The sequence below is a fragment of the Nothoprocta perdicaria genome, unplaced genomic scaffold, assembly GCF_003342845.1.
Source record: "Nothoprocta perdicaria isolate Ctin4 unplaced genomic scaffold, notPer1 scaffold_342, whole genome shotgun sequence".
Taxonomy (NCBI): domain Eukaryota; kingdom Metazoa; phylum Chordata; class Aves; order Tinamiformes; family Tinamidae; genus Nothoprocta; species Nothoprocta perdicaria.
Genome location: NW_020455580.1, coordinates 120720 through 147006, shown reverse-complemented (window position 1 = coordinate 147006; position 26287 = coordinate 120720). Strand labels below are relative to the sequence as shown.

At 48.9% G+C, this 26287-nt stretch overlaps 1 protein-coding gene across 3 annotated transcripts; it reads right to left on the bottom strand.

Moving 5' to 3' along the window:
* Positions 1–211: 211 nt before the first annotated feature.
* LOC112951290 (mucosa-associated lymphoid tissue lymphoma translocation protein 1-like) lies at positions 212–26182 on the bottom strand. Of its 3 annotated transcripts, none has more exons than XM_026043950.1 (15): positions 26148–26182; positions 25759–25870; positions 25094–25212; positions 24585–24738; positions 23718–23896; positions 23050–23146; positions 20179–20205; positions 19528–19731; positions 13813–13990; positions 9288–9362; positions 8456–8583; positions 7796–7927; positions 7480–7631; positions 3366–3491; positions 212–2085 (listed from the first exon to the last, which is right to left on the bottom strand). In XM_026043950.1, exons 2-15 carry the CDS (start codon positions 25766–25768, stop codon positions 1729–1731), a joined length of 1938 nt encoding a protein of 645 aa, XP_025899735.1. In that variant the 5' UTR covers positions 25769–25870; positions 26148–26182; the 3' UTR covers positions 212–1728. The 3 variants fall into 3 exon arrangements, with proteins under 3 accessions (XP_025899735.1, XP_025899736.1, XP_025899737.1); XM_026043951.1 differs by having other exon boundaries at positions 8456–8580; XM_026043952.1 differs by having other exon boundaries at positions 1986–2081.
* Between the last annotated feature and the right edge of the window lie 105 nt (positions 26183–26287).

Sequence of the window (26287 nt, the reverse complement as noted above, 5' to 3'; positions counted from 1 at the left end):
TTCTACCAGTGCTGATTTGATCTTTAGTTCTCAATTAGATTGTTTTCCCCTGTTTTACTTTCTCCACCAGTCAGTCTTATTAAAAGTCAGTCTTGACTTTTTCCTAGGTGATTTTCTAGCCTTCTGTCACATGGGGCTTCTCTTCCCGTCAACAGAGCAAGGAAAGCAAAAGCCTCTTCTGTTCACTTTGGACAGGCTTCAAGCACTTGTAGGATGGTTTATCTGGAAGTGACATTTCATATTTTTCCATGGTGTAATAGACAGTCCCCACTGTAGACTGAGATACAAACATCTTTGCTGCTGACAGAGAACTGTAACGCACAAAATGTTCTACCCAGCCCTCATTTAGGCCAAGACAGGAGACCGAAAGTTCTCTCCCCACCCTGCCATCCTTGACTCACTAGAAGTTCTTGATCTCCAAGTTCCTCCCTTCACAAACTCACATCTGGAAGGGACCCCTGGAGGTCTCTGGTCCAACATCTTGCCCCAAGCAGGGCCAAATTAAATCAGTTCATCTGTATCTCCAGTCCAGAGCTGACCACCTCCAAAGACAGAGATCCCACAGCTCACTGGGATCGCTGGTCCTTCTCATACCATCTCCTACCTCCTTACCCTTGCAGAGTAATCAGCTGATGCTATGCCAAAATCTTATTAAACAAGTAATACAGAATTGGGCTGGTGGTACTGCACCTGCTTAGGTTGTCTTTTGGTCCCCACTCACCTGTGGCTCTCTCTAGACAGGTGGTTCTGCATAAAAGGTAGGTCCTGAAGTTGCCCAAGGGGAAAGCACACAGAGATGAACACTTTGAAAAACAAAAGAAGTACTAATAAATTCACTGGGGTTCTCTTTTCTCCATCCTGTCCTCTCTTAGGATGGATCCTGTCCTTGCTTAGGAGGTTCTGCATCCAACAGGAACTCAGGACCACACCGGATTTCACACCCTTTTATGACTGTGTGTAACACGCTAGAAGAGGCAGGTAGAAGCAGGAACCAGGAGCTACTGCTGATGGAAAACCAGCCTGTGTTGTAAACATGCATTAAACAGGACATCTCAACCTCCTTTTCCTGGCAAGGAAGAAATTAAAAACCCACTCTTCAGAAATACATAAAGACATAAATTAACATCTGTTTTTACATAGGCAGGAACTGCAAGGAAAGAAAACCACCTAGGGGAAAGCTTATACATTCACATATTATCTTGCTCACTCGTCAACTCCTTGCATCATTTTTACAAGTGTGATGAGAGGCAGCAGTTGTGTTTGGGTTTCTGGACTGCGTCCCTGCTGTAGCATAGGCCTGTAGTGTTGTTTATGGGTATCCTACCTCGCTGTGTTTAATGCTGTAATGTTTGCCTCCAGGCACTCGCTTAGCAAAGGCTAAATCTCCCAAAACATCAGTCAATGCCCTTGACTATAAGCAATATTAGGTTTTGTCTGGAAATGTTATGACTTGAAGGGAGGCCCTGTCTTCTGCTAGACATGACAATTACTCCTCCACGTTCCCAAGAGCGCAGAACGTTTTGCAGGCCAGAGGTTATTTCCAGGGGGTTTCAGCCCTGCATGGTGCACATGGCAGAGGCCTTTCCAAAAGCAGCCTCAGCCACCAGCAGCCGGATTTGGGCAGCAGGACTGCTGAGGCTGAAGGCAACCACTGACTTCAGTCGTTTTTAGCATATATTTGCCTTTTCAAAAGACAGTCCCCAGGTTGCTCACGACAGTCTGCAGGTATCAGGGACAGTCCTGCCTTGGGCCAGCCCGGAGCAGCGCCGAGCAGAGTTCGTCCCAGTCGCTCTCATCGTTCTCTTCCGGCTCGCTGCAGGATTTGGAGGGGTTGCTGTGTGGCAAGCTGTGCCCGGAGCCCGTCCTCCGCGGTGCCTTGGGGCCTGTGCTCAGCGTGGACGTGTCCCTGAGGCACACGCTGCCTGTGGACACTGGAGTCTGTTGGCAGCTTGGCTGGGCAGAAGTTCTGTGGCTGAACAACTGTGCTACCAGAGATTTCTGGAGGATTTTTTGCAGGCTTTCACAAGTCCTCTGCTTTGTGCTTAGCTGCGTGTAATGCAAATCCAACTGCAGGAGCACATCTGTCTGGAGGAGGAGAGCAAAGAACACAGAATGAATCAGAGAACAAGACGTAAAGCAGATTGTTTTTTTTTTTTTCCCTACAACCACTGTCAAGAAATTCCAGGCTCGGCTGGCTGTTCTGCAGGCTCACAGCCCCATGCTGTGGTGTGCTAGTGCAATGCTCCTGCCAGAGGAAATGAGCTCTAATACATATTCATGATGGTTGTGGCCGTTTCTGCATTTCATGACCCTCAAGATGCCTGGTCAGGACACTGCTGGAGGGGAGCAGGAGATGGAGACTGTGCCCAGGAAAACTGTATCCACGTGAGGTGCGCAGTGATGTCCATCCTGGCCAAAGCTTGAGAGAGGTGCACACAAGGAGAGGGACACGAACCACTTAAATAAAATGTGCATCTCACATTACAAACCAGCAGCTTAAAAGAGCAAATGCTCTGCAGGAATCCTTCCTCAGTCTAGTGCTACTTTTGACCTTTACAAAGCTGGTGAAGAAATCAGAAAGGAACATGTTAATGGCAGCCAAAATCCTGAGCACAACCCCCTAGTACAGGGTTGTGTCCAAGACACCTGTCTGTACAAAGCAGGGATATGGATAATGGAGCAGGAAGAGACATCTTCCCTCCATGTCTAGCAGGTAGTGCAGGTCCTGATCCCATGTAGGTATTTAGAGGCAATGCTGGATGCTTGGAAAGGGTCGAGGAACAAGCAAGGACTGGAAGAACTGCCCTACATTAAGACACTTAAGGCACTCAGCAAACTGAGCTTGTTTCAAGCAGCCTGAATAGGCAGCAACTCGATTATATTCAGTGCAAGACCATACACCCCAGAGGCTTCACTCGTGCACATGAACAGCTTGCAAGAGCCAGATAAGAGGAAAAAAAATCAAACAGGAAACAAGTTATACAGTACTGCTTATGGAATGATATCCTGTGGAAGAGACAAGCTGGGGGACTAGCGATTCTGCCTCTTCTGCAGTCTTTAAGTACAGTCTGAGTGTTTTTGGAAGTCCTTCTTGCCCTCGGTTCAAGCAAAGCGGGCTGGCAGCCCCACCTTGGCAGAAGGGCAGGGTGAACCAGCAGAAAAAGGCAGACCTTTATGCCTCAGAGATGCCCTGACTCTGAGAGCATCCCCCCTGGGTGGCACCCTGCAATACAGAAAGGTCTCAGCCCCGTTTCTGGTTAGCTGCTGTATGCAGTCTAGGGATACCAGAGCAGCCAGGACCAGACAGCAGCAGTTACCAGAGGGTGCAGGAGAACCATTGGGATTCCCACACAGCAGCTTTTTACCTGAATTTTCTGCAGTCCACTGAGCTGGAATGTGCAGTCATATTCCTCTTGCTTGTAAACAGAGGCGAGCAGAGACTCCATTTGGTCTGGGTGGCTGTCCTGCCGCATGGTCACATCTTGCTTCTCCTGGGTTAGGAAAACAAGAGGATACACATCAAGTTCTCAGCACCAGCCCATCAAACAGGATGTTTGTTTGTATGCTTGCTGTTTGGGATCTGAGCCCTCCAAGATGGGTGACAAGCTGGGACCTGTTATCCACCAGCCCCTTGCATGTGATGGTGGCACTGCCGACTGGCTCTGGTGGCTCCAGCTCACTCTGCCAGCCTGGTCTGGCCAGCCCAAGGATGTCTTTGGCCATAGGAGCTGAGCGGCCCATATGTGCTCATTGTGGCCCTGCACAGAGCTGGGATCCGCAGGTGTCAGCGTCACCCTGACCATAAGGCTGGTTGGAGTACACACCACATCAGTGCTCCACAGCTGCTCCGGCGGGTGCAGGGAGCACGCTGCAGAATCACCATTATGTCCATGAAAAGTCAAACCAAAGCCCTTCTCTGAGAACTGTTACCAGAAACACAATGAGAAACTGCAGAATGATCTTTCAGAAAACATCAGGGCAGTGAACAGGGGACTAGCTGTGCTGGCAAGGGAGGATGGAGTCACTCTCCTGTTGCATTGCTTCAGGTGAAACCTCCAGGTTTCAGTGAAACCTCCAGGTTTCACTGGTAGGTCTGGACTGGGAAACCGCAGGAGACAGAGAGCAGCGCAGAGCGCTTTCTGCCAACAACTACTGCCCTCTCCTGCTCTCTGCTTCCTGTGCCAGCCAGCCTCCCTGCAGCCCAGCTCCCGCCTCTCCTCGGCTCTTTGCATCACAGCACTTGCTCTGGTCTCCCCGTCTGTTCCTGAGCTCGCGCTGATGGCCATCCCACAAGGGGAAAAACTGGTGACTTCTGGTGGTGGTGTCTGTGCTTTCAGCAGCCTTTGGTGGGCCCTCACGAATGCAGTATCGATTTGAACCTTGCTGGATTTGTAGTACCCTGCTACCAAGAAAGCAATCTATCCAGTCCATGGTCAGAAGTCATGCTCGTGGTCACCCCTCACTGGCGCTATCTCTGTCAAAATCCACTCTCTGATGCCATATTGCTCTCCAGAGCGGAGGTCTCTCTTCCGGCTTTCTCCTTAGCACCCCCATTGCTCTGCCCATATCTGCCTTTTGACTTTTGCAAGTTTGCTTTCTGCTGGTGCATCCCCACATATGTGACTTCTCCAACAGTCTCCTCTCTGGTGATTCTGTAGTCTGTAGGAGCTGGGGTTAGGCCATATTCCCTTTTTTTCCCCTCTTTGCAGGCACAGATGGGATAGATAGGATTTGGACACCATCACAAGTGAAAGTGCAGCTCCTGAAAAGCCAGGCACATTGACTTGTTTGGATGGGGTGAACCACCCTGCGTGGCCAGGATGAAGCAAGACCTGAGAGCTCAATGTCCAGATTGGACGTGCTGTTTCTCTTTGTCCCATTCCCAAAGCACCTATCCCTGGAAGGAGCAAATGCTCAGCACTGTGGTGAGAAACCCTAAGTCCCTTCAGCATCCGTGTAGGGATGATCTGCTATCCAGCAGATCCCACTCGCACTAGGACAGGGGCATTAATGGATTAAATCACTGTGTGATTAAATGTTTTTGGATGCATCAACCACCATGCCTTGCTGATCTGCTTGACTTCTGGTTAAGCCTATGTCCTCTTCCTGAGGTGAGGGCTGTCATCAACTGAGATACAGATCTCCAGGTAGAATAATGGTGTCACGTGGTGTCACCTCTGGTATGGGGTAGATCCTGTGACAAATATAATGCCTGAGAGATGCATTTCCAGCTGCTCTTAGAGCACAGCTAGTGACTCTGCAACATCTCTCAGCAAAACTTCCCCCAGACCTTCACACTCTTTATCATGAAAATGTCATGGCCAACCTGCATATTCCTTGGTGCTATTTAAACTATTATTTTCTTTTATCATCTTAACAACCTTTCGCAGATTTGAGGGTCTCCTCTCCACCAATCTTTGCTGCTCTTCCTTAAAAACACAGTTCTTTCAATCTTTCCTTTTATGATTTGGGATATGTTTTAGTTGGTACACTTCTGATGAAACATAGGTCCAAAAACTGGACCCAGTGCTCCAGCCTTAGCAGCAGGGACAGGAGACTTTCTGCTCAAGTCACTCTGATAGGCAAAATACGGGTAGGTGTGGAAAACTTACTGCTTCCTTGATTAATTGGGTTAATTCCACAGGGATTAAAACACGCACCGTGCACCTTGCCTATGTTTGTCTGGCTTGCAGGTCCAGCTCCGGGGTCTTGGCGATGTGAATGCCACTCAGAGGGCTGCCCAGGCTCCCCTCAGCATCCCCAAGAGCTGGCACCACGGGGACACTCACATCTCAAAGGGAGGCAGATGCCTCCTGCAGACTTTGTTGCGTCTCCCTGCTGGTGGGCAAGGCTGCTCGGTGCTGAACTCCAGCATGGACGGCCTCACTGCAGCTGCCTAACGGAATGCACAAACGCACAACAGTCCCCAGAGCTGCTGCCATCTCCACAAGCACCACTGGAGGTCAGTGTGTGCTAGATCTGTCTGTACAACAGTCCCGTTCTTGGTCTCCTCAGTGCCTCCTGCACCAGTTCTGGAAGCAGAAGCAAGTAGGTGGACCCACAAGCATTAATATGAGGCAGATGGAAACACCTGCACACAGACAGCCACAAACAATTTTCATGCACAGTCAGGAGCTCACAAGGGGAGATGATGCTCCGGGCTTGGTACTGAGCAACGGATAGGATCGGGCTCCAAACCTCCCACTGGCCGCATCGCTCTGCATCAGTGACTACAAGGCACTGAGTGTCAGCATCCCTCCAGGAGCAACAGGGGCTGAAAAATCCACCACAGCCGCACTACATTTCAGCCAGGGAGCTACAGAAAATGAGGAAGATTGTTAATAAAAAGGCACAGCAAAGAGAATAACATTCTTAAGAAGTGGCATGCAGACTGGAAGCTGGGGTGGCTGAGCAGCGCACAAGACTGTTAGGATGTATCTTTAAATTAAGATACAATAGCACAGCATATTAAGAAAGCAGCATTCAAAAAGCCAGAACTGTTTCCAAACAAACATGGGAAGGATCAACTCCAGTAGATTAAATGCACAGATTTAATCAGGCAGACTTAAAAAACAAGATTCTGGGGAGTAACAAGCTACAGACACCAAAATTAGCATTAGAAATTAACATTAAATCTTTTTTTTTTTCCCTGGTGAATTAGGAGTAAGGAACGTGGCAGGCAGCCTATGGGCCACTGATAACACGCATGCAGCATTTGAGGAGCACAAAGCCTTTGCAGAGAGGCCAGAATGGATTATTTGGATCACGGTTCTTAAAGAAGGGGGTCCTCACACTGAACCAGGGACATCTCAGGAGACTGAGACAAGTACTGAACGCAAGTGCTAATAGAGCCTGTGGGTGTTTCAAGAATGGCTCAGCTGAACAGAGGTGTCCTTTGGTCTTCCCACCAACTCTGTCTCCAGTGGAGAGAAAAGAAGCCCAGAGCTGGTACTGGGCTGGAGACAGCAGGAACACAGGGATCTCTAGTGCAGGTAGAGCATGCACGCTGAGTGTGCACAAGGACTGTCACATGCTGGGAAAAGTCACTTCCTTTTTCTTTTTTAGCACACGCTGCATGGGACCGGTGCCACCGCTACTGTAAGGAAACCTTACTGAGCAAGGAGCAACTGGGCCCAGCAGAGCTAACACTTTTGAAGAGCACAGCTAGGCTGGATGCCCTAATAACGAGCCTAGCAAGCAATAAGTAAGTGTATGATTCCCTCTTTTAGCTCAGTGCCTGCCTTTGCACAGGGGTTTGGCTCTTTCCAGCCCTCGGGACTCTTGTGACATGTGACACATACCACATCTCCCATTCTCCTCTCCTTCTCCTCTTCTGGACGCATCCTCTTCCAAACGCATCCTGAAGCAACACTTCACCTCCCCGCCCTGCTTGCCATAAACCCTCTCCTGTGTACGCCCTGGGGAAAGGAGCCACAAGGAATTGGAAACACAACCAGCTCCTTTCCACAAAGGACTTACAGCCAGACAGCAGAGCAGGAGGCGGACGTCGGCGATGTGGGATGGTAGTGCCTGTAGCTTGGCACACACGTATACCACGTTGGAGAAAACCTGATGGAATCGGAGCTCCACCCGTGCCCCGCACGGGAACATCAGTACTTCATTAAGCACCTCTGGAAGAGAAAATTGAGTGGGATGAGCAGCATTGGACTCCTTGAGGTCTTATCAGCCCCAGCTGCTCTCTGCAGGCCAACATCACACAGCCTCTTCCCAAATAGCTGTGAGACCTCCGGCTCCGTCTGTGCCTGTTGGCTCTTCCCACTACTTGCACCCTTACCGTGGCTGCGGCCCCAGCGCAGTGCGGCCGCTCCTGAGGGGCAGATGGGGTCTGTGAGCGCCCGGGCTTCCTTCAGCGTGTGCTTGATCTCCATCACCTGCTTCCCAGTGACCAAAGGATCCCGGCCAATATCTGAGAGAGAAATTTCGAGGCACTAAGGGCACTGCAGCATCCAGAGGCATCAGGGTCCCTAATTTTCTCATCTCGAATTTCAAATCTTGCATGAACATCCTAGCTGTGTTGCTGCCAGGCTGCTAAAAACTCTCACAAGGAATGCCCTGCTGTGCCTCTCCTGCATTTCTAGCACGGACTGGTTGTGCAGGATAAGCAAGACTCACCTGTGCTGCCTAGCGTTTAAGGAATTCAAGGCATGGAACCAGCAATTTAGATTGAAAGCTTTGCTCCGCTTTAATGATCTTACTGCATCTGCTCTGTGACTCCTGATCTCCCTCTTTGGCTGCCAGGCCTCCCTGCCTTCCAGATCACAAGCAGGTCTATTTTCTGTTTCTAAGGAGAAGGGAGTGTGGGTGCTCATCTTCCTTCTCACCCTTGCTGGGATGGCTGCAGAGATGTTCAGCTTGCTCAGATACTTTCTGCTGGTATCTCCTCTTACCACTGCTACTGAAATCAGTGATCTCTAGCTTAAAAGCACTACCTTACCTTCTAACACATCCTCCAGCATGTGTGTAACTTTTTTTTCCTGCAGAATATGTTTCTTCAGATATTTCATGAAGATCCCAGAGCTGAATTCCCCATCCTGCAATTCATAGGCTTCTGCATCTTCACTTCTGAAAAAAACACAATAATAACTTGTTTTCATCTTTTTGCACTTGGCAGGAAGCCCTGGGGTACTTAGGGCTTGCTGACATCCCGGCTATATTGGCTGGGTCTAGCTTTGGTTAGCTGCTCAGGCAACTGCACAAGTGAGGGTGGGAAAAGCTGAAGCAAGCAGAGGAAGCAGATGGGAAAGGACAGCACGGCCTCTTTTGCCAGCCCTGGCGAGTAACAGCAGCTGAAGAGCTTGCAGGACTTGCATTTGAGCAGTAAGCAGGGCTCTTGCCCATCTTGGGAGGCTTTGGATAACTTCCTCAAGGCACGTATCCCTTGGGAATCAGGCTCAGGCATAGCAGGACAAACGGCAGGAGCTAATGCCATCTTCACAGGGAATTCAGGACTGATGAGCTGCGTGCCTAGCTTTACACAGCTCAGGAGAAGCATACACTGTGTTGGTCGGCAGAACTCCACTCACAAGGCCTTGGAAATGGGGTCAGACTGAATGGTGGCTCAGCTCCAACCACTGGCAGTGCACTGAAGAAGGAAAGAAGCACCAGAAGAGCAAACACTAGAGGGGAAGGGTGAGAGACAGAAGGAATATAAGAAAGATCTTCTCAAGCCTCCGAAGCCACCAAGAACACAGGGATGTTAGGAGATGCCAGCTTTGGGCTGTGCTGGGACCTCACATTATGGCATGGCCATGGCAAAGTCTACTTACGTGGCATAGCCATAAACGGTATTGCCCCGGGGCTCCAGTGGCTGCACGTGGGACAGGGCACACCCTGGGTTGTACCTGGAAGAGGAGACCAAGCTATGAGTTAGTGTTAAGGTCATCAGTCATTTTGTGCCCGTGTAGGGGTTCACCTATTTCCAAGAGCATTAAATCTGTCTGGGGTGACTGGTTTTCACTAAAAATGCTGCTGTGCTGGCACTCGATGGCAAGCCTTGCTCAGGGGCTCCTCGGGCTGGAGTCAAATTGGACAGCAAAGGGACTGGTTGCTGCCAGGGTTTGAGGCGTACACTAGTGATTTGAAGATGTTCCCAATCACAGAGGAACAAGAGCTGAGAACATAGGCAGTGTTACTCAGTCCCAGGAGAGTTTGCTGGGGCTGAAGCTGGCAAGTTGAGGAGAACAAATGGGGCTGTTACATGGCCAACAACCAGCAAGGCTACCTACTGCTGGTGGCAAATTCTGGAGAAGTTGCTGAACGGTGAATATTCATCTGGCTTGTATAAATTTTCTAAAGATGCTCAGAGATGTCGAAAAAGAGATGATTCTAAATATGAACATGGAATGTGGAGATATGCCTGTTTCCAGCACTGAGGAGACACAAGACACTGCATCCCAAAATAAGCTGAGATCCTTGCTGTCTACGTAGGCTGCACAGACACAAGCTGGCACCTGCCTTTCGTGGCTCCACCAACAGACACACGTTGCCACAGCTACGAATGTTCAGCAGTAGCATTTCCAGACCCAACTGAGCACAACGAGGGGCTCGCTCCTGCACGAGCCCCCGTTAAAATCTCATTCATGTGGCACATCTTACGCAAGCGGGCCGTAGTGAACGCGACTCTGATCTGCATTCCAGATAGGAGATGGGGATCTTCCTTCTGCCCTACGTAGCGCGTGCTAGAAACTCTCCTCAGTCAGTGCCCGAGGCGGCACTGTGCTGAAATTCCTGGAAGAAGCAATTGCATCCACTCAAAATGAGCACTGATCTACGCATGAATGTACTAAGCTACACACAGACTCCACGTTCGTGGTTCCTCCTTCACCGACACTAAACTGTGTCTGTGAACATCTGCTACTGTTTGGCCAAGTACAACGAGCGCTGTTGTACTGCTTATTGACTTAGCATTTCCGATGGCAGCACGTGGGGTGGAGAGAACCTTCAAGTTAGACCCTTCTCCATTGGCACACACACAGCTCTTCCTCATTCAAACAGGGCTGAGCAAGCAGGAAGAAGACTGCACCTCCAATGCTCAACATTAGTCCAATCTAGTTTAATGGGGAAAAAAAAATCTTGCTGATTTAAGGAGGCACAATTCTGAAATCCAGATGTTTTGCTAAGCTGACACACTGGCTTAGGTTTTGCATGAAAAATAAACCCAGGAGAAAGAGCTTTCTACTGCAATCCATCGTGAGCCCAGACGTAGCACCTACTGCAGTGAAATACCACGCTTCCTGTGAGAAAGGGTAGGAAAGAAATTTCAGCTGAAGGAGAGAGGAAAGAAAAAAGACAGCCACGTAACCCCATCTAAATGTCAGAGCAGATCTGACATTGCATCCTTTTCCCGAAGCGCCCTAAAAATTCACTGAGCACAGAAATTACCGGGGATGCCAAGAAAGGAAACAGCAGCCCAAGAGCTAATTCACAGACTGTTGTCATTCGTGTCAGAAATCCCAGTGCTGCCTTCGCACCGCAAAGCTACGCACTGCCATGCAACATTTCAGGAGCTGGCTGACATCTGGATGAACCTCTGGTTTAACCTCTGCCCCTGGCTCTGGCATGGGCCTCGGTGATGATCAGCAGCTCTGCTCACCAAAGCTCATCTCAGCATTACAGAAACAGATCACCTAGTCCAATTCCCTTGCTCACCCATCCTATGGTCACCCATAGGATGCTGCCCAGGACCCTGTCCTGACACCTTCTGAATATCTCCAGAGAAGGACTCCCAGGTCCTTCTCTGCAGAGCTGCTCTCCAGCAGATCAAGCCCCAGCCTGTACTGGCACACGGGGTTGTTCCTCCCACCTCTTTTCTTGAACTCCATGAAGTTGCCCTCTGCCCATCTCTCCAGCCAGCCCAGGTCCCTCTGAATGGCAGCACAGCCCTCTGGGGTACCAGCCACTCCTCCCAGTTTGGTGCCATAAGTAAACTTGCTGAGGGCACCCTGTGCCCCTTCATCCAGGTCACTCATTAGTAAGTCGAACAGCTTTGGACCCAGGAGTGAACCCTGCTGGTTACTGACTTTTGTGTCACTGATCACAACTCTCTGAGCTCAGCCATTTCTCAGTCCACCTCCCTGCTTGCTCATCCAGCCTGCTCAGAGCTTGCCTATGAGGATGTTATGGGAGACAGTGTCAAAAGTCTTCCTGAAGTCATAGCAGACAATATCCACTGCTCTCTCCTCTTCTATCCAGTCAGTCGTTCCATCACAGAAGGTCATCAGGTTGGCTGAGCATGATTTCCCAATTGTGAATCCATGTCGATTACTCCCCATCACCTTCTTGTCTTTCCTGTGCTTGAAATGGTCTCCAGAATTAGCTGCTCCGACACTTCTCCAGAGATGGAGGTGAGGTTGATTAGCCCGAAGTTTCTCAAGTCCTCCTTGCTGTTATTGAAGATCAGACGTTTGCTTTCTTCCAGTCCTCAGGCACCTCACCTGATTGCCAAGACCTTCCAAAGGCGACTGAGAGTGGCCTTGCAACGACATCAGCCAGCTCCCTCAGCAATCAGGGGGAACCCATCAGGCCCCATGGACTTGTCTATGTCCAGTTTGCTTAATCTTAACCTCCTCCACCAAGAGAATTTTTTCCTTTTCCAAATTCTTCCCACGTTTCCAAGGCCTGGGATTCCTGAGGGCTGTCTCACCAATAAAGACTAAGATAAAGAGGCATTAATTACCTCTGCCTTTTGTGTCTTTTGTCACCAGAGCCCCTGCCCAACACAGTGGGCCCACATTTCCCCTACTCTTTCTTTTGGTACCAATATGTTTACAGAAGCTCTTCTTGTGGTCCTTGACTTCCCTTGCCAGATTAAATTCCAGAAGGGCCTTGGCCTTCCTAGCCTCATTCTGCATATTTTGACAATATGCAGGTCCCTCTATTTTTCTCAGGTTACCTCTCTCTGCTTCACCTTCTGCATACTTCCTTCTTCTGTTTGAGTTGTGCTATCAGCTCCTCACTCACCTATGCAGGTCTCCCACCCACTCTGTTCAACTTCTTCCTTACTGGGATAACCTGTTCTTGTCCCAAGTTCTGTTACCACATCTAGAAGGTGCCAAAAGGGGTCTTCCCCATCCAGGGGCTTTCCAGGAGCTAGTCTTTCCTTCAGGGCAGAGGCTAAGATGTCTGCAGTCTCAGCATCTCCACCATCCCAGCTCTCAGGCCAGGAGCACAGGAAGAAAAGGGAATCTTTATTGCCTTTTCCTTCCAGGTTTTTACCACCCTGTAGATCTACTGCAGGTGCCCCAAATAAATGAAATGATGACAGCTTTTACTGAAAATAGGCAAATAACAATTTTCTGCAGCTCAAAAACTAGCTATAGGAAGATATTTTTTCACAGATAGAGGGAAAACACTGACCCCCAACCTCAGCATCAGCCTCTGAAGTTACTTTCAAGACATGAAGTCTTTGGAAGTCTTAAAGCAAAACAAAGTAGCATAGTTTATTTTCCCCATCACCTTCCTAAATGTTTCCTGTGCTAACTTCTGTTCACCAAGACATGAACAAAAACACAGCCAAGAGAAAAAGAGATGAGCTGAAGAGCCCAGCTGAAGCACACGGAGCAACATGTACAGTGCACGTGCAAGGCTGGTGAGCAAGGAAGCACAGTGGGCAAGCTGGCATGTAGTGGGCAAACTATCACGTATGTCCCACAGAGCGTGTCCCACTGTCCCAGTGTGTGTCCCTGCACTAGCAGGGCCAAACAGCAGGGAGCAGGGAAATGTCAGAGGGATGTTGGTGTAAGCTGTGAGGCTGGATGGTTCAGGGCAGGGGGAATCATCTGGAGATGAAGCAGAGAATGGGGCCGCTCTTTTGGGGCTAAAATGTAGACAGAACTGCACTGTCTTCATGCTTAGCAGCGGTGAATGCTCCATGTTAGGACAGAGCTGGCCTTGCACAGACTTGAGGTGACCATCAGGTCTTGCTCTAATAGCTTCACTCTACCAGGCTTCCATATCATGGAGAATCATGAAGGAAAATAATCAAGGAAAGGCTTCCAGCCACCTCTCTTCAATGGATCTCAAGGAGGATCTGACACTTGCAAAGCTGAATCTAGAGCACAACTGAGAAGGCTACCCAAGGGAACCTGCAAGACCGAACAGTCTTGGAAACGACATGATACAGTCCAAAAACCCGTGACAAAGGTGTTGGCTCAACAGAGAGACAGAGCACGTGCGGACAGCAATCCCTGGCAACATCTCTGAAGAGCAACACTGCTAAACAGGGTTGAGGCTGACCCCTCTGAATGTTACATTCTGCCCATCCTGGGTGAGGAAAGGTAAGAAGCACCCTACCATTTCCTGCAGGTGTCCAGAAGGATGAGATTCAGGGCTGTCTGCTGCTGCTGCATCTTCTGGAGGATCCTCTGCACGCTGATGCAGTTCTCAGGGGCATAGGGCTGTGGGGCATCAATGGGGACCATGTAGTTCCTCCCTGAATGTTCATATCCATGTCCAGCGTAGTAAAATATAGCTGGGAATGGGATAAGGACAGGATGAGTGACGATGCAAACCTGCAGGCTGTAATAGCTCCCCATGACCATGTCCCATATACCACCCTGAGGCAATACTGGCAGAAGATTGACCTGGAGTTCCATTTTTTGACAAAGTTTTGTTTCTTTTTTTTTTTTTTTTTTTTTTTTAAAGTTTGACAGTTAGAATGAGACAATGGACAAAGAAATATTCTACTCTGATAAAACTATATTCACAACTTTTTAAATATGAAGCTCCACAGCTCTCTAGTTTTGGAGCAGAGACTAGCAATGCATTAGGTGATGGAAAACACCCTTCAACTTTCAAAGGTCTACCTGTAGATACCCACTTATTAACCAGTTATAAACAACGAGACAGACACCTGAATACATGTACCACACGTACTGATGATCTCAAACCAGCCACCAGCCCTGGAAGGTGGGAAAGGGTCAGACTCTTACAGGTGGTAGTCACCAAGGACCTCTGAAGTCCAACACCCAACGAAGATCTGAGTTTGGAGCTTTACTCTTAAGCAAGTAAACCATAATAATAGTTTTTGGCAATCGGGGAAACTTCGGTTTGGAAAGCCCAGCGCAATGGAGGTGCTGCTTCTTGCTGACTTCCATTTAACTCCCCAGATACGCATTTGCAGAAGGGCTTTCCTCACTTGCAGACATCCTCGTGTCAGCTGTAGCCTTCCCAAAACAAGGGGAGGGCTGCAGGGCAGCTTGCTGGCCCGTCCCAGCGCTGATACAGCTGTCGGCAGGACTTGCTGAAAGACAACTCGGGGAACCGAAAGGTGTTGAAAATAGCTCTACAAGATGATGCAAACGGTTGTGATGCTGCAATTATGGGACAGTGGAGAACTAGAGTTCAGAAACGGGAACAAGCAGCTGAGAGGCAAAAGCAGGGAAACGTCTTAAGTCAGATTTGCTGTCGGAAGTAGCAAATTCATTGAAAAACCAAACCACCCTTCTCTATTTTCCTAGCACTGCTCTTACCTCAGTAGTTTGCAGGATACCCATTTGATTTCTAATCCTGAAAGAGATGCAGTGGGTGGAACAGGAACTGAAGGACTGAAAGCATCATCTTATTACAAAAACAACTTAAAAATCATCTTTGGTTTCTATTCTCAGGCAATGAAAGTTACTCAAGTGGCTGTTTTCACAGGTGCCTGAAAGGTTTGGGTTCCTCTTCTTGCGGAACTCCAGGCAGAAACAGTGGGCTTTGACTTGCAGAAGTGCTAAACTTTCTTAACTTGAACTGGAAGCCACAAAACCCTACTGTGAGGCTATAAAAACATCAAATGGGATGCATTCGGAAAAAAATCAGAATCAGGCATTTCTGATTTGGCCTTTGAAGTAGTAAAGCTACATATCCCTCTAGGGCTCATCTCTCTAGCTTTGTTTGGTACATAAAATGAAGATGAGATCCTTTATGGCATTGGTAATTGGTATTACCAAGGCCCTGGTAAGTCAGGATAACTGACACTTGGAAAGAACTAAAGTTTTATAGAAACGCTCAAAAATAAGGATTAAATCACTAGTCATCAGAGGCGTTCCACAAGGACAGTGAACCACCTGTAGGGATCATTTCTAAATGAGGAGAGAAACGTAATAGAAATATTAAATAATAACAGAACACAGCCAAATATCGCCTGGCTCGCTTATGATATGGTCCCTGCCTAAGTAAATATAATGCAAACATGTCAGTGGACACAGTGTCAAAACACAGAGGGTTCCGGTTAAGACAGCAAAACCAAATCAACAAAACACCTGCTAACTTTGAGGAGCTTGTTTTGCCACCTAAACAGGCTATTGAGTGCTTGCTGCACTGTGCGAGTTACAAGACAGAAGCGATTCTAGCTCCATTTGAGAAAGAGAAAACGCCAGTATTCATGTTTTTTGAGCAACTTTGCTGGAATCCTCTTCTAACATCCTCTTTTTCCTCTTTCCTCCTTTTAAACAGGCACCTCCAGGTTTTGTGTAAGAAAAAGGGAAGGTTTTTCTTTTTAATTATGGGTTTAGTTTCACTGCTTTCCCACGTTTTGTGAAACAAAACTGCTGATCCACAACTAGCTTCTGAATACCAAAATATAAAGGGGAAGTTCCAGGGACTGGCTATAATACAGGAAATGTCAGCATACAGCTTCAATAACATATGACGATCTATTCCTAGTATTTCCTTTGCAACTTTTTTTCTCTGTTGCATTTCTGGCCTTATTTTTTGACTTGGGGATTTTTAGGATAGTTAAAATAACATCTCGGGAGAGTCCTCACTTGCCTGAAGGTTACATGTACAGGATGGGTTTGGGGCCTGGTGCTTTGGGACAGTACTTTTAAGAGGAGATCACAGGCTCTGATACAAATAAGCTGTAACCTTTGGAAGGTGAATTTAAGAAAAAAAAAGGTAGCTGTAGCTAAATCACTTTGAACACACAGTCATACCACACCATTGTGCCTCAAAAGGAGCTCTGTGTTGGTGCGGATCTTGAGAAATTAGGTTCAATAATAAAGCGTGCAAAGTCCTATACTGGGGCAGATAACCGCCAGGCATCATTTTGGATGGGGAGCTACTGATTGCAAAGCAGCCCTGAAGACAAAGATCTGGACTCTTAGTCGCCACCATGCTGAAGGGGAGCCAGTATTGGGGCTCTACCAGGGCAGAGCAAAACCTGCACGGGGCTACCGCAGGAGACGCAGGGCCAGCAGGGTGAAGGGAGCTGTTACATCCTCCCCTTAGCCCTGGGGAGGTCCCACTTGTATCCTGCATCCAGTTTTAAGGCAATCAGTTCAAGAGGGAGATGGAGAAACTAGAGAAGAGACCAGCAAAAGCTACTAAGATAGTAGAGTCCAGGGTTAGTCTGGTAAAGCAAAGGTGAAGCCAAGATCTAAAACCAGGTTCCAGCTCCTGCAGGGGCTACAGAGACAGCAAAGTCCAAATCCTCTCCCTGGTGGCAGACAGGAAACATGGGGCAACCTGAGGAGGGTCAGGCCAGACAGAAGGAAAGGCTTCTCCCTTCTGGGCTGGGCAGCCTTGGAACAGGCAAGGGGGGCAACTGGGGGCTTCAACCTTGGAGATCCTCAAAAGCTGCTGATAACAGTCCTGCACTGAGCAGGACTTGAACTACAAAAGCGTCTTCCAACTAACCCCTCCAAGTCACATATGGCTCAGTAAGGAGACAAAAGGGTGGCCCAATCATCCACGAGCATCATCTCTAGGGTGTGCACGGATGCGCCTGGGTGGCGCCAGGATCTCCCACCTCAGCCTTGTAAAAAAGTCTTCCGTGACTCAGCCCTCTCCTCCCAGCTCTGTGCTCCACTCCATGCAGCTATACAAAGTTCTCATGACTTCAGCTTTGGCGGTTGCAACACAGGAAACGGCACCTCAGGGTTCCCCAAGCATGAAAAAAACAGGGGGAGGCACCGGGATGGCTTTGCTTATGCAGGTACCTGTCCCAAACACCTGTGTGGGTGCACAGGATGTGCACAAAGGAATGCTGATGAGTTTTGCAGTTTTAATAGGTGACTTAGATCGTTACTGGAGCTGCTGTGTCACCATTCTGTCCTCTGCCTCAGAGCACTCTGAATTCTCAATCCATCAACAGCCTCTAGACCTTTATTCTGGAGCTCAGGCCTTTGAAAAGCTAATCCACGGATCTTAGGATGAGCTCTTGGCTTGTTCTAAACACAAGTTAATTTCAATGACTTGCTGTTCACCCGTTTCTTTTAATTTTCTGCCAGATAAACATCTGAAGAAACATTGGAAGATGCATCACAACAAGGCACCCCACAGGTCTGATCCAGAAACCCTGGGGCAAGCAGCAGACAAACTAACCAAAGTTCTCACTGGAAATCTGGATGCCACCCAATTATGACAAGAGTCTTCAAATTATGACATGAGTCTTCAGCACAATCACCGTGCTGGGACTGGCCTGATGGCTGCTGTCTTAATCCATTAGCAGGCCACTCAGCTTAGAAAGCTATAACGAAAATCCACTATGACTGACAAACACCCAGGGCTTATTAAGGTTCAGTACCTCACTGTTAATATTTTCCTTGCCACTGCATAGAATCAGTTTTGCCATGAAGGCTGAATGGCGAAGAATGCAAAACAAAACCAAAAAAATACTTCTTTTTTTTTTTAAATAAAAAGCATGACAGCATGAAAGATTTATCATTTAAAATCTTTCTTTGTTTTTGTTTTTTCCCTCCAATGCTCATGAAAATAAGGGAATCTTAGCGTAAAGCAAATGTTTTGTTGCTGTATGTTATAGATACAGACTTGCTGGGTAGGACCTGCAGCTCCTTACACCCTGCAGAATCCATGGTAGAAGTGGGTGAGCTCTCCAGATGGAGCCCGGGAGAATCACAGGACTCTGGTGAGGGAGAGAGGAGGCAATGCCTGAGATTGCAGGGGAATTTCAGAAAGAAACCACAAAAGGAAGTTTGCAAGTGAAATCATAGGAGTAAACTATCATCAGATGATGCACTCAGCCCAGGCAGTGACAACCCTGTGCTTCCTTTCTGCACCAGCTGAACCTCCCCAAGTGACTCAGATTCCCAGAGGAGGGAGCGTTGCTGTATTTCTTCACATGAAGATGTCATCTGTGCCCTTGCCCTTATTCTCTGCACAACATCCAGACCTCACACCGATCACTATGCTGGCACTGGCCTGCACTTGTGTCTTCCGTCAGAATATCCTGGAGTGTCACGCAGCCTGGAGAGCTGGGGGAAGAAAAAGCATCCCACAAAAGCAGGCTGTGCCTCCCTGAGGCTTGGAAGATGACACCATCTGCCAAGTGTTTCCAGGGTATTTTATCACCTTGAGAGGGCCTCACAATCCCCAAGGAAGCTACTTTCACCACTGATTCCAAACGCTTGCTTTAAGATCCACAAGATTGGCTTTTTTAAGGAATGTCCCCTCCCACCCCACTGCCACATGCACACGCAAGGACAGTGTGCAAATAGCTCCAACCTAAGCCACCTGCAGCTGGGAATGCTCTCTGCTTCTGCAAAGAAAAGGCTCCTCATGTCTCAAATTAGACCACCAGGAAAGAGGAATGAGGAAATTGTGGCCAGCTGCAACACTCGAAATGAGTTTCTGCCCTCACAAAGGAACTCTGTGGGGCCACCAATATTCACATTAAAGCTATCTTCTCAATTTTATCTTTTAAGAAAAATTGAAATACCCCCTCCCACACAGTAGCTCCCTGAAACCCTGCCACAGCAGCACGAGATCATGTTATTTGAGATGAAAACTCAGAGAATCATGTAATAGAGAAACGCCCATTATGACTGTCCATAACCTGGCCCAAACTAAGCAGCATTTACCTGCCAAGCCCAATACTCCTGCAGACTGTGCTGTAAGTCTCCTCTGTCCTACATACAGGAAAGTTCAATTTCTTCCTTTTAATATAGTAATGGCTATAAAAATTTCTTAACGAATCCCTGCTCTCCCCTAGCACCAACCACTGTTAAGCTTGTGTTGGCCACTGCCTGCTTGGCCTCAGTGGAGGCCGGGCTGGCTTTGCCTTACCGTAGACACCTTTCCCCAGAAGCTGCAGGAAGCGACTGACCGCTGTCATCATCTCGGCCTTGTTCAGGTCCAGAAGAGACACAACCTGGAACTCCAGTTGCTTTAGCAGAAGACTCAGTTCAAATACATCCGCGACAGGAGCCATAAGGTTTGGATGATGCTGGTAATGGTTGTTGCCCACGAGAAGTGCTATCTTGTCTGTAGCTAACAGAAACACCAAACAACAAATCTGTAAATGCTCAGCAGGGATCAAGATATTGCTTCATTCAGTTAGACTGAGGATACATCAAATCTTTTATTTATTTATCTTTTAATGATATTTAGTTAGGATACTTGGCATTCAGCAGCCACAGGGGAAGAGAGCTTTGTTCTGGCCTGAGGAGCGAGAAGGCAAAAAGGTGTCACATAAGCAAGACTTTTGCAGGCAGAGATTATTAGCAATGTCCTTATTCTGCTTTTGATTCATTCTGTGCCTCGCAGCTTTGATGCCAACAGACCAGCACAAGGAGAGCCCTTGACAATGTGGGCATCAAGGCTCAAAATGGTCTCTGCGGGAGAAAACCCTCCTACGTCCTGTCCTCACATCCACTTCAGAGCTCGACTTCTAAATAGGGAAATAATTGCTCAGGAAAAGGGACTTGCAGTACTCACCAAAAAACTTTTCAGGCTGACACGTACCTGGAAACAAAGAGGGAAATGATAAGCACATGCTCAGCAGTCAGGTTCCCAATGCCAACCCCAATTACAGGTGTCAAACCTAACCCCTCGGCCCCTGGCTGTGCAAAGCTGGATTAAACAACCCAGCAGCACAGCTGACTGAGCGACATAGACTGTAAAGCTGCTCCTCAGACCAGTTTTACATGACCCGCTTACTAACCTTAGAGATACTAGTCTGCTCATTTCAAGAGCTTTTCTGCACCAGCCCCCTACAAGTACCTGAACTGACATGTGGGCAGCAAAGGGGAAGGGTGGATGATCAAGGATCATCCTTGGTTGGATGGATCAAGGCAGAGGAAGGCGCCAGCGCGAGAGCAGATGGGAAACATCTGCACATCCCAACAAAGCAAAGCTCAAAGAAGGAGCAGGCTGGGGCAAGGAGCATGGAGAAGCCAGTGCTGCCCATGTGGAAGCCTGTACTGCTGGTGCCAGCCCTGCTGCTCTTCCCAGGATGACCCGCCTGCTCCCTCATTGCAGAGGGAGCAAAGGAAACAGGAGGACTCGAGGAAGAAACTCAGACAACATTAACTTTGAAGCAAAAAAGCATCTCCCTATGAAAGGTCAGCACTTTTAGGAAGCAGACTGTTTGCTTTAGATAAAATTTCCAGTGCGTTTCAACACTCTGCTTTAGTTTTCTCTGCCTTTTAGCAGCTCCAGCTCAGAAACACCACCCAAACATGAGTCATTTTCACGAGATCCACAAGCTTCCCTGCCCAAGTGAGCACGGCATGGAATTTCACTGGTGCCAGCAAACCCAGCAGGCATCTGCACAGGCAACCTGTCCCCTGAGCTCTCCCTGCACACAGCCTCTAAAAGTCATCATTACTCTCACAGCTTCTGCTTTTTTTTTTTTTTTTTTTAATTATTGTTAATAATCATCCAGCCCAGGATAAAGCCCTGAAACCCTATAGGTTCTAAATGAAGAAAGTAAGGAAATATTTTTTCAATTGCATAAATTTCACAGATTTGGAGACTTTCTGGACCTGGATACGCAGTGCTGACAGTGCTGCTAATGCTCCAGGCATGCCCAGAAAGCACCAAAACAAGCCCATTTGTCCTCTCTTTTCTGCCTCCAGCAGAGCTGCTTATCATATGTTAAAACTATACAGCCTTCACATTTTCAATCCAGCCCAGTGCGATACCCTTTCTCGCTACCTGTCTCTTCTGTTTTGTCAGCTGCAAGGAGTGAAGGAGGGTGGACAAGGCTCCCTAGTCATACACGACCAATTTGCAGTTTATAAAGATTTTACAGGCAACATAAATGGCCAGAGAAGAAACTTATGGCAGCGAAAAATCTCTAGATGGGAGTCAAGAGCAGCAATGCTGCCCTGTGCTATTCCTGTCTCGTGGCAAAGCAAAGGCACAGGATGAAAGCAGCCATCAGACTGAAGGTGGAGCAGGTATGAGACTCCGGAAAGCCATCCTTTCCCCTAAATCCCTTAGGTCATACAGGAATCAGGCCTGGCCAGCTCTGCTGAGCTACCTTAACCTTCCTGAAATAAACACTACGCATCCCAGCTCTACAGATCTGAGCACATAATACTTTCTCTCAGTTTCAGTAAGGGATCCCAGCACAATTTGGGGTGATAAACTAATAAACCAGTACATCAGTAGGACAGGAATACCCAAGTGGGCACTAGAAAGCACAACCTAACACGGTAGGCTTCTTATGAGGTGATCAGAGGTGCTTTAAAAGCCGTCTTCAAACCCGCACAGCCAAAAACTGAGGCAGAAGGACAGCGAGCTACCAAGTATCCAGTATGCAGCTACGCTCAGTCACACACGTGCTGATCTGCTTGCCTGACAGCTCCAAAACAGGTCACCACTTCTCCTTGCTACTCCTAGACATGAGAAAGAGCTCATCATGTAGCTCTGTGTCCCACAAGACGCTTCACTGAACGCAAAAGCCTTTGCAACTTCAGTCATGCCACAGAATACAGTGGCACCCTTGCAGCCGAGCAGCTGCACAGACATGCAGGAAGATCACTTGCATTTTTTCTTTTACAGATGCCATTTCCCTCGCTAATTTTGAACTCTGTTATCAAGGAATTCCATTTATCACTGCTCTGGCCTGTCAGCAGGGACTAACAGACACCCACGTCCTCAGCTTGTGCAGCTCCACTGAGATCATCGCTTCAAGTATACCCAAGGTGTGAAATTGTGCTTTGCAGGCAGCTTCAGTGACAGCTGCCACAGGGCAGCCAGGACGCTCCAGTTTCTCTGCGGAGCCCCACGTTGCCTCTTCACGAGTTGCTATGGCTACAGAGGGTTTCCAGGTTCAGCAGCAGTCTCTCCGATATCCAAGGCCCCAGATGCACCACTTCTGCCCTCACCTTTTAGCGCACAGCACATCACTGCTCAGGGCTCGGCACAGAGCATTCACACAAATATGTGTATTTTTCCACACATTAACCGAGGCAGAAAAGTAAACAACTCACTGTTTAACATGGCTATTTTTTCAATGACATTCATAAAGCACTCGGAAGCTTTTTGCACTGTGCTCTGCTGAGAAGTGGTGTCTAAAACTGGTGGTCTTTTTTTTTTTTTCTGTCGGTTTGGGGTTTTTTGTTACGGTATGTTTTTTGCAGCATATGAGGTGAGGCAAAGGTGGAAGCATCATGTCCTTCTCCCCGTCTCGGTTCCCCTGCACAGAATGAGCCCCAGGATAACACTGTTGCCTTGGGCTCCTTGTCCACCAGCCTGGCTTTTCCGAGCGAGAGCACCAAAATCCTTCTCTGCCCCATAATCACTTCTCACGCTAAAGGATGGTTTGTAACAAACCAGATATTGGTTGGCTCTGCTCACCCACGTGAATATCCACTGCGTTGGTCCAGTGCTCTCCATGGCTATTGGAAGCACAGCAGAGGTACGTGCCGGAGTCGCTGACCTTTGCATGGTTGATCTAGACAGATTGGAAGTTAAATCACATTATTTCTGCTGAACGCTTGCGTTGCCCTGACAGTATTTGCCAAACACAACCCTGTTCCTGGAACTCAGGCTCTCTTTTGTTGCTATTCACCATAACCTAGCCTGAGAGGACTCAATCTAATGAGTTTTTACATGACTTTTCTTTCTAGACGCAGTTCAGTAAGTTCACACGCTGTCTGTTACAGACCTGAGCTTGTAGAGCACGAAGATACTCTGCCAAACCCTCCCTTCCTTCTCCAACAACCCTGAAGCTGTATCACAGTCACAGTCTGACCCTGTAAGCCACACTGGGAGGACCATGTGTGACTATAAATGGGTTACTCTCTTTTTCTTATTTTCTAGATCTCAGTTCACACCGATCAAAGCATGCCTGGGCCTTTAAATGCAGATAAGAGCCAGACATAAGGACCACGACCTGCCATATGCAGGGTGACAATAAATATTGTAGCAGTTTTTCCAAGCCCTCTGAGGTTGTCCCATGCTTGTGATAGCAATGAGCTTCTCTCATCACGCACAGTTTAGGAAACACGCAGGGGCAACATTACCCAGAGCTTTTTTTTCTTCTGGTGTTCCAGCACATTCCCGTTACGGTACCACTGGAAGCTCGGGGCTGGGACCCCCATGGCAGCACACTGCAGCTGTAGTGGTTTCCCTACTTCCACCTTCTGCTCAGTGGGGTTGAGGATGATGACTGGTTCTCCTCGCCAAAGCTGAGGGAGCAGACCTGTGAAGCAACAAACAGAGTTGGTCCTCTCTTTCCCAGGATATTAATTAAAATAAAGGCATTTTTCCTCAATAAAGGAGTCTGTGCAAACAGCCAGAAAAATATACGTAAAGACACACAAAGATACCACCCCATTGTAAGGCTGCTGTTCCAGAGTTGCCTCTGTGTCTTCTACTCTTGGAGCAGGGAGTCCTCAAGAGCAACATCTACAATAGTGAGATCACTCACCAGACAAGCCAAAGCAATTCCTTTTGCTTTCTAGTCACAAGTGTGCCTTGGTGCCTGAAGAGACTCAACACATCACGCCAAGGGTACAGTCAACACGATGAGGTTAGACACACCCAGAGTTATTTTGCCCAGTTTTGAAACAACCACACTGCTTTTTCAAGTCTATCTGCCAAGCACAAACTGGCAAACACCCAGCACAGCATCTCTTTGGGAAATCTCTGGTGAGTTATCAGCAGGAGGAACAGGTAAAAACCAGCCAGGGTTATTTGAATCATGACAGGTTTTGACATATTCAGAGCTGCTTGGTCATTTCACTGGATCAGTTCTTTCGGATAATGATTTTAGAGCCAGGAAGACACACTGATGCTAAGGGTCACTGTTGCAAGGGGCCTCAACATTTAATCCATGAGGAATATTCGTGCAAAGCATAAAACAGAGATGCTAGAAGACATGCTCATACCTCTGCCAACACACTGATGGACCTCAACTTTCACCCAGTTAGAGAAGACAGCATTTTTATAGATGTCATTCACCCTACAGGTATAGAGTTGGGTTTGCTGTGCAGTGATGAGCAAGTCCTGTTCAGTGGCACCAGGAATCTGGCAGCAGACAGACTGAAAAGAAGACAGAGGCAGTAAGCACCACATCCCATTGTCATCACGGATAGCAGAAGGCACTAAAAGGATCTTCTTAAGGGCAGGAAGCATGGAAAGTCCCTTGTTTTGTCCCCTCCTGCAGCCAGAAGGATACAGGGAGAAGGAGCTTAGCACCCCATGTAGCATCCACTGAAGTCCCGGGAAGGAGAAGTATGCAAACGTAACCCATTTCCATCTGCTCTTTGTTCTTTTCTCTCCTGCCTTCCTGATTCCCACCAAATTTGTCCACAGTCATCACTGTCATTACTCCACAGTGCACTCCACCAGCCTGGGAGAGCAAGACCCAAGGTCAATCTCCATGTAAAAGCATTACCTGGCGCTGGCAAAACCACTGGTACTGGAGAGACGTGCAGGCCTCAGCTCTGCATCGCAGAGCAAGGGAGTATCCAACAGGGACGGAGACAGAGACCGGCTGCTCAGTGATCACAATGGCTGCAGAGAAAGAGATGCTGGTTTCAAACACAACCTAGCAGATGGAAACAGCAGTGCAGGATCCCTGCCCGCACACGTCCCTCTTCCTTTTCAGAGGAGACACAATCCAGCACAATGCAGCTATGGTTAAAGCAAGGTTGCTCGCTTGCTTGGTGCTTTCTTATAAAGCAGCTGGGCACGCTGGGCAGGACCTATTGGGCACTTTCTTCTGGAAGGGAGAAAACTCCCCTCAGGTCCCTTACGACTGAGCTCCCTGCACAGATGGGCATGTCTCACAAAGGAAGGGTATTTGGGAAAACAAGGAAGCCCCACACCCAAATGCCCAGGGATTTTGAGGAGCCTTCTCGGCAGCTTAAACACACATGACACAGCATATGTTTCGTGCCCCCCCAGGTGACACCCGACACGGGCCTTGCTTGGGCACTGACCACCTCCAGGTACCAGCATTTGCTTCACCGGCATCTCCCAAAGCCTCGCAGCTCCCAGGCACAATCCGCGCCTCCCGGAGCCAGCTGGGCGCCCGCAGGTGGCCCGGGAGCTGCTCACCCTCCTGCATCGCTTTGAGCGCCGCGCGTTGTCCGCCCAGGCCTGCGTGCACGTGGCCGGCCTCAGCAGCTGCCGCGCTCGGCTCTTCTCCTGCTTGAGAAGCAGCATCTGCCTGCGGGAAGGAAGGAAGGAAGGAAGGAAAAAAAGCAGGGAGCGTCAGGAAGCTGCTGGGCATCCACGGAGCCCAGGGCCACCCGACCTCCCTCTCCCCATCCTCAACGCCACAGCGGGCTGCCCGGAGGGGAAAACCAGAGCGGGGAGAAGGAAGCAGCTCCGCTCGCGCCGCCCTCGCGGCCTCCCGGGCTTGGGCGAGCGGCCGCGGCCCCTCGGGCGGTGCTGCGGCCCGCCCGCCCGTCCTCGCGGCGGGCCCCGCGGCCCGGGCCTCTCACCTGGCGGCTGCGGGCCGACGAGCCCGCCCGGGCCGGAGCCTCCTCCCGGCGCGGGGGTCTCCGACCCGGCGCGGCCTGGCCGGGGCGGACAGGCCCGCGGAGGAGGAGGAGCGGCGGCTCGGCGGCCGCCACGGGCACCC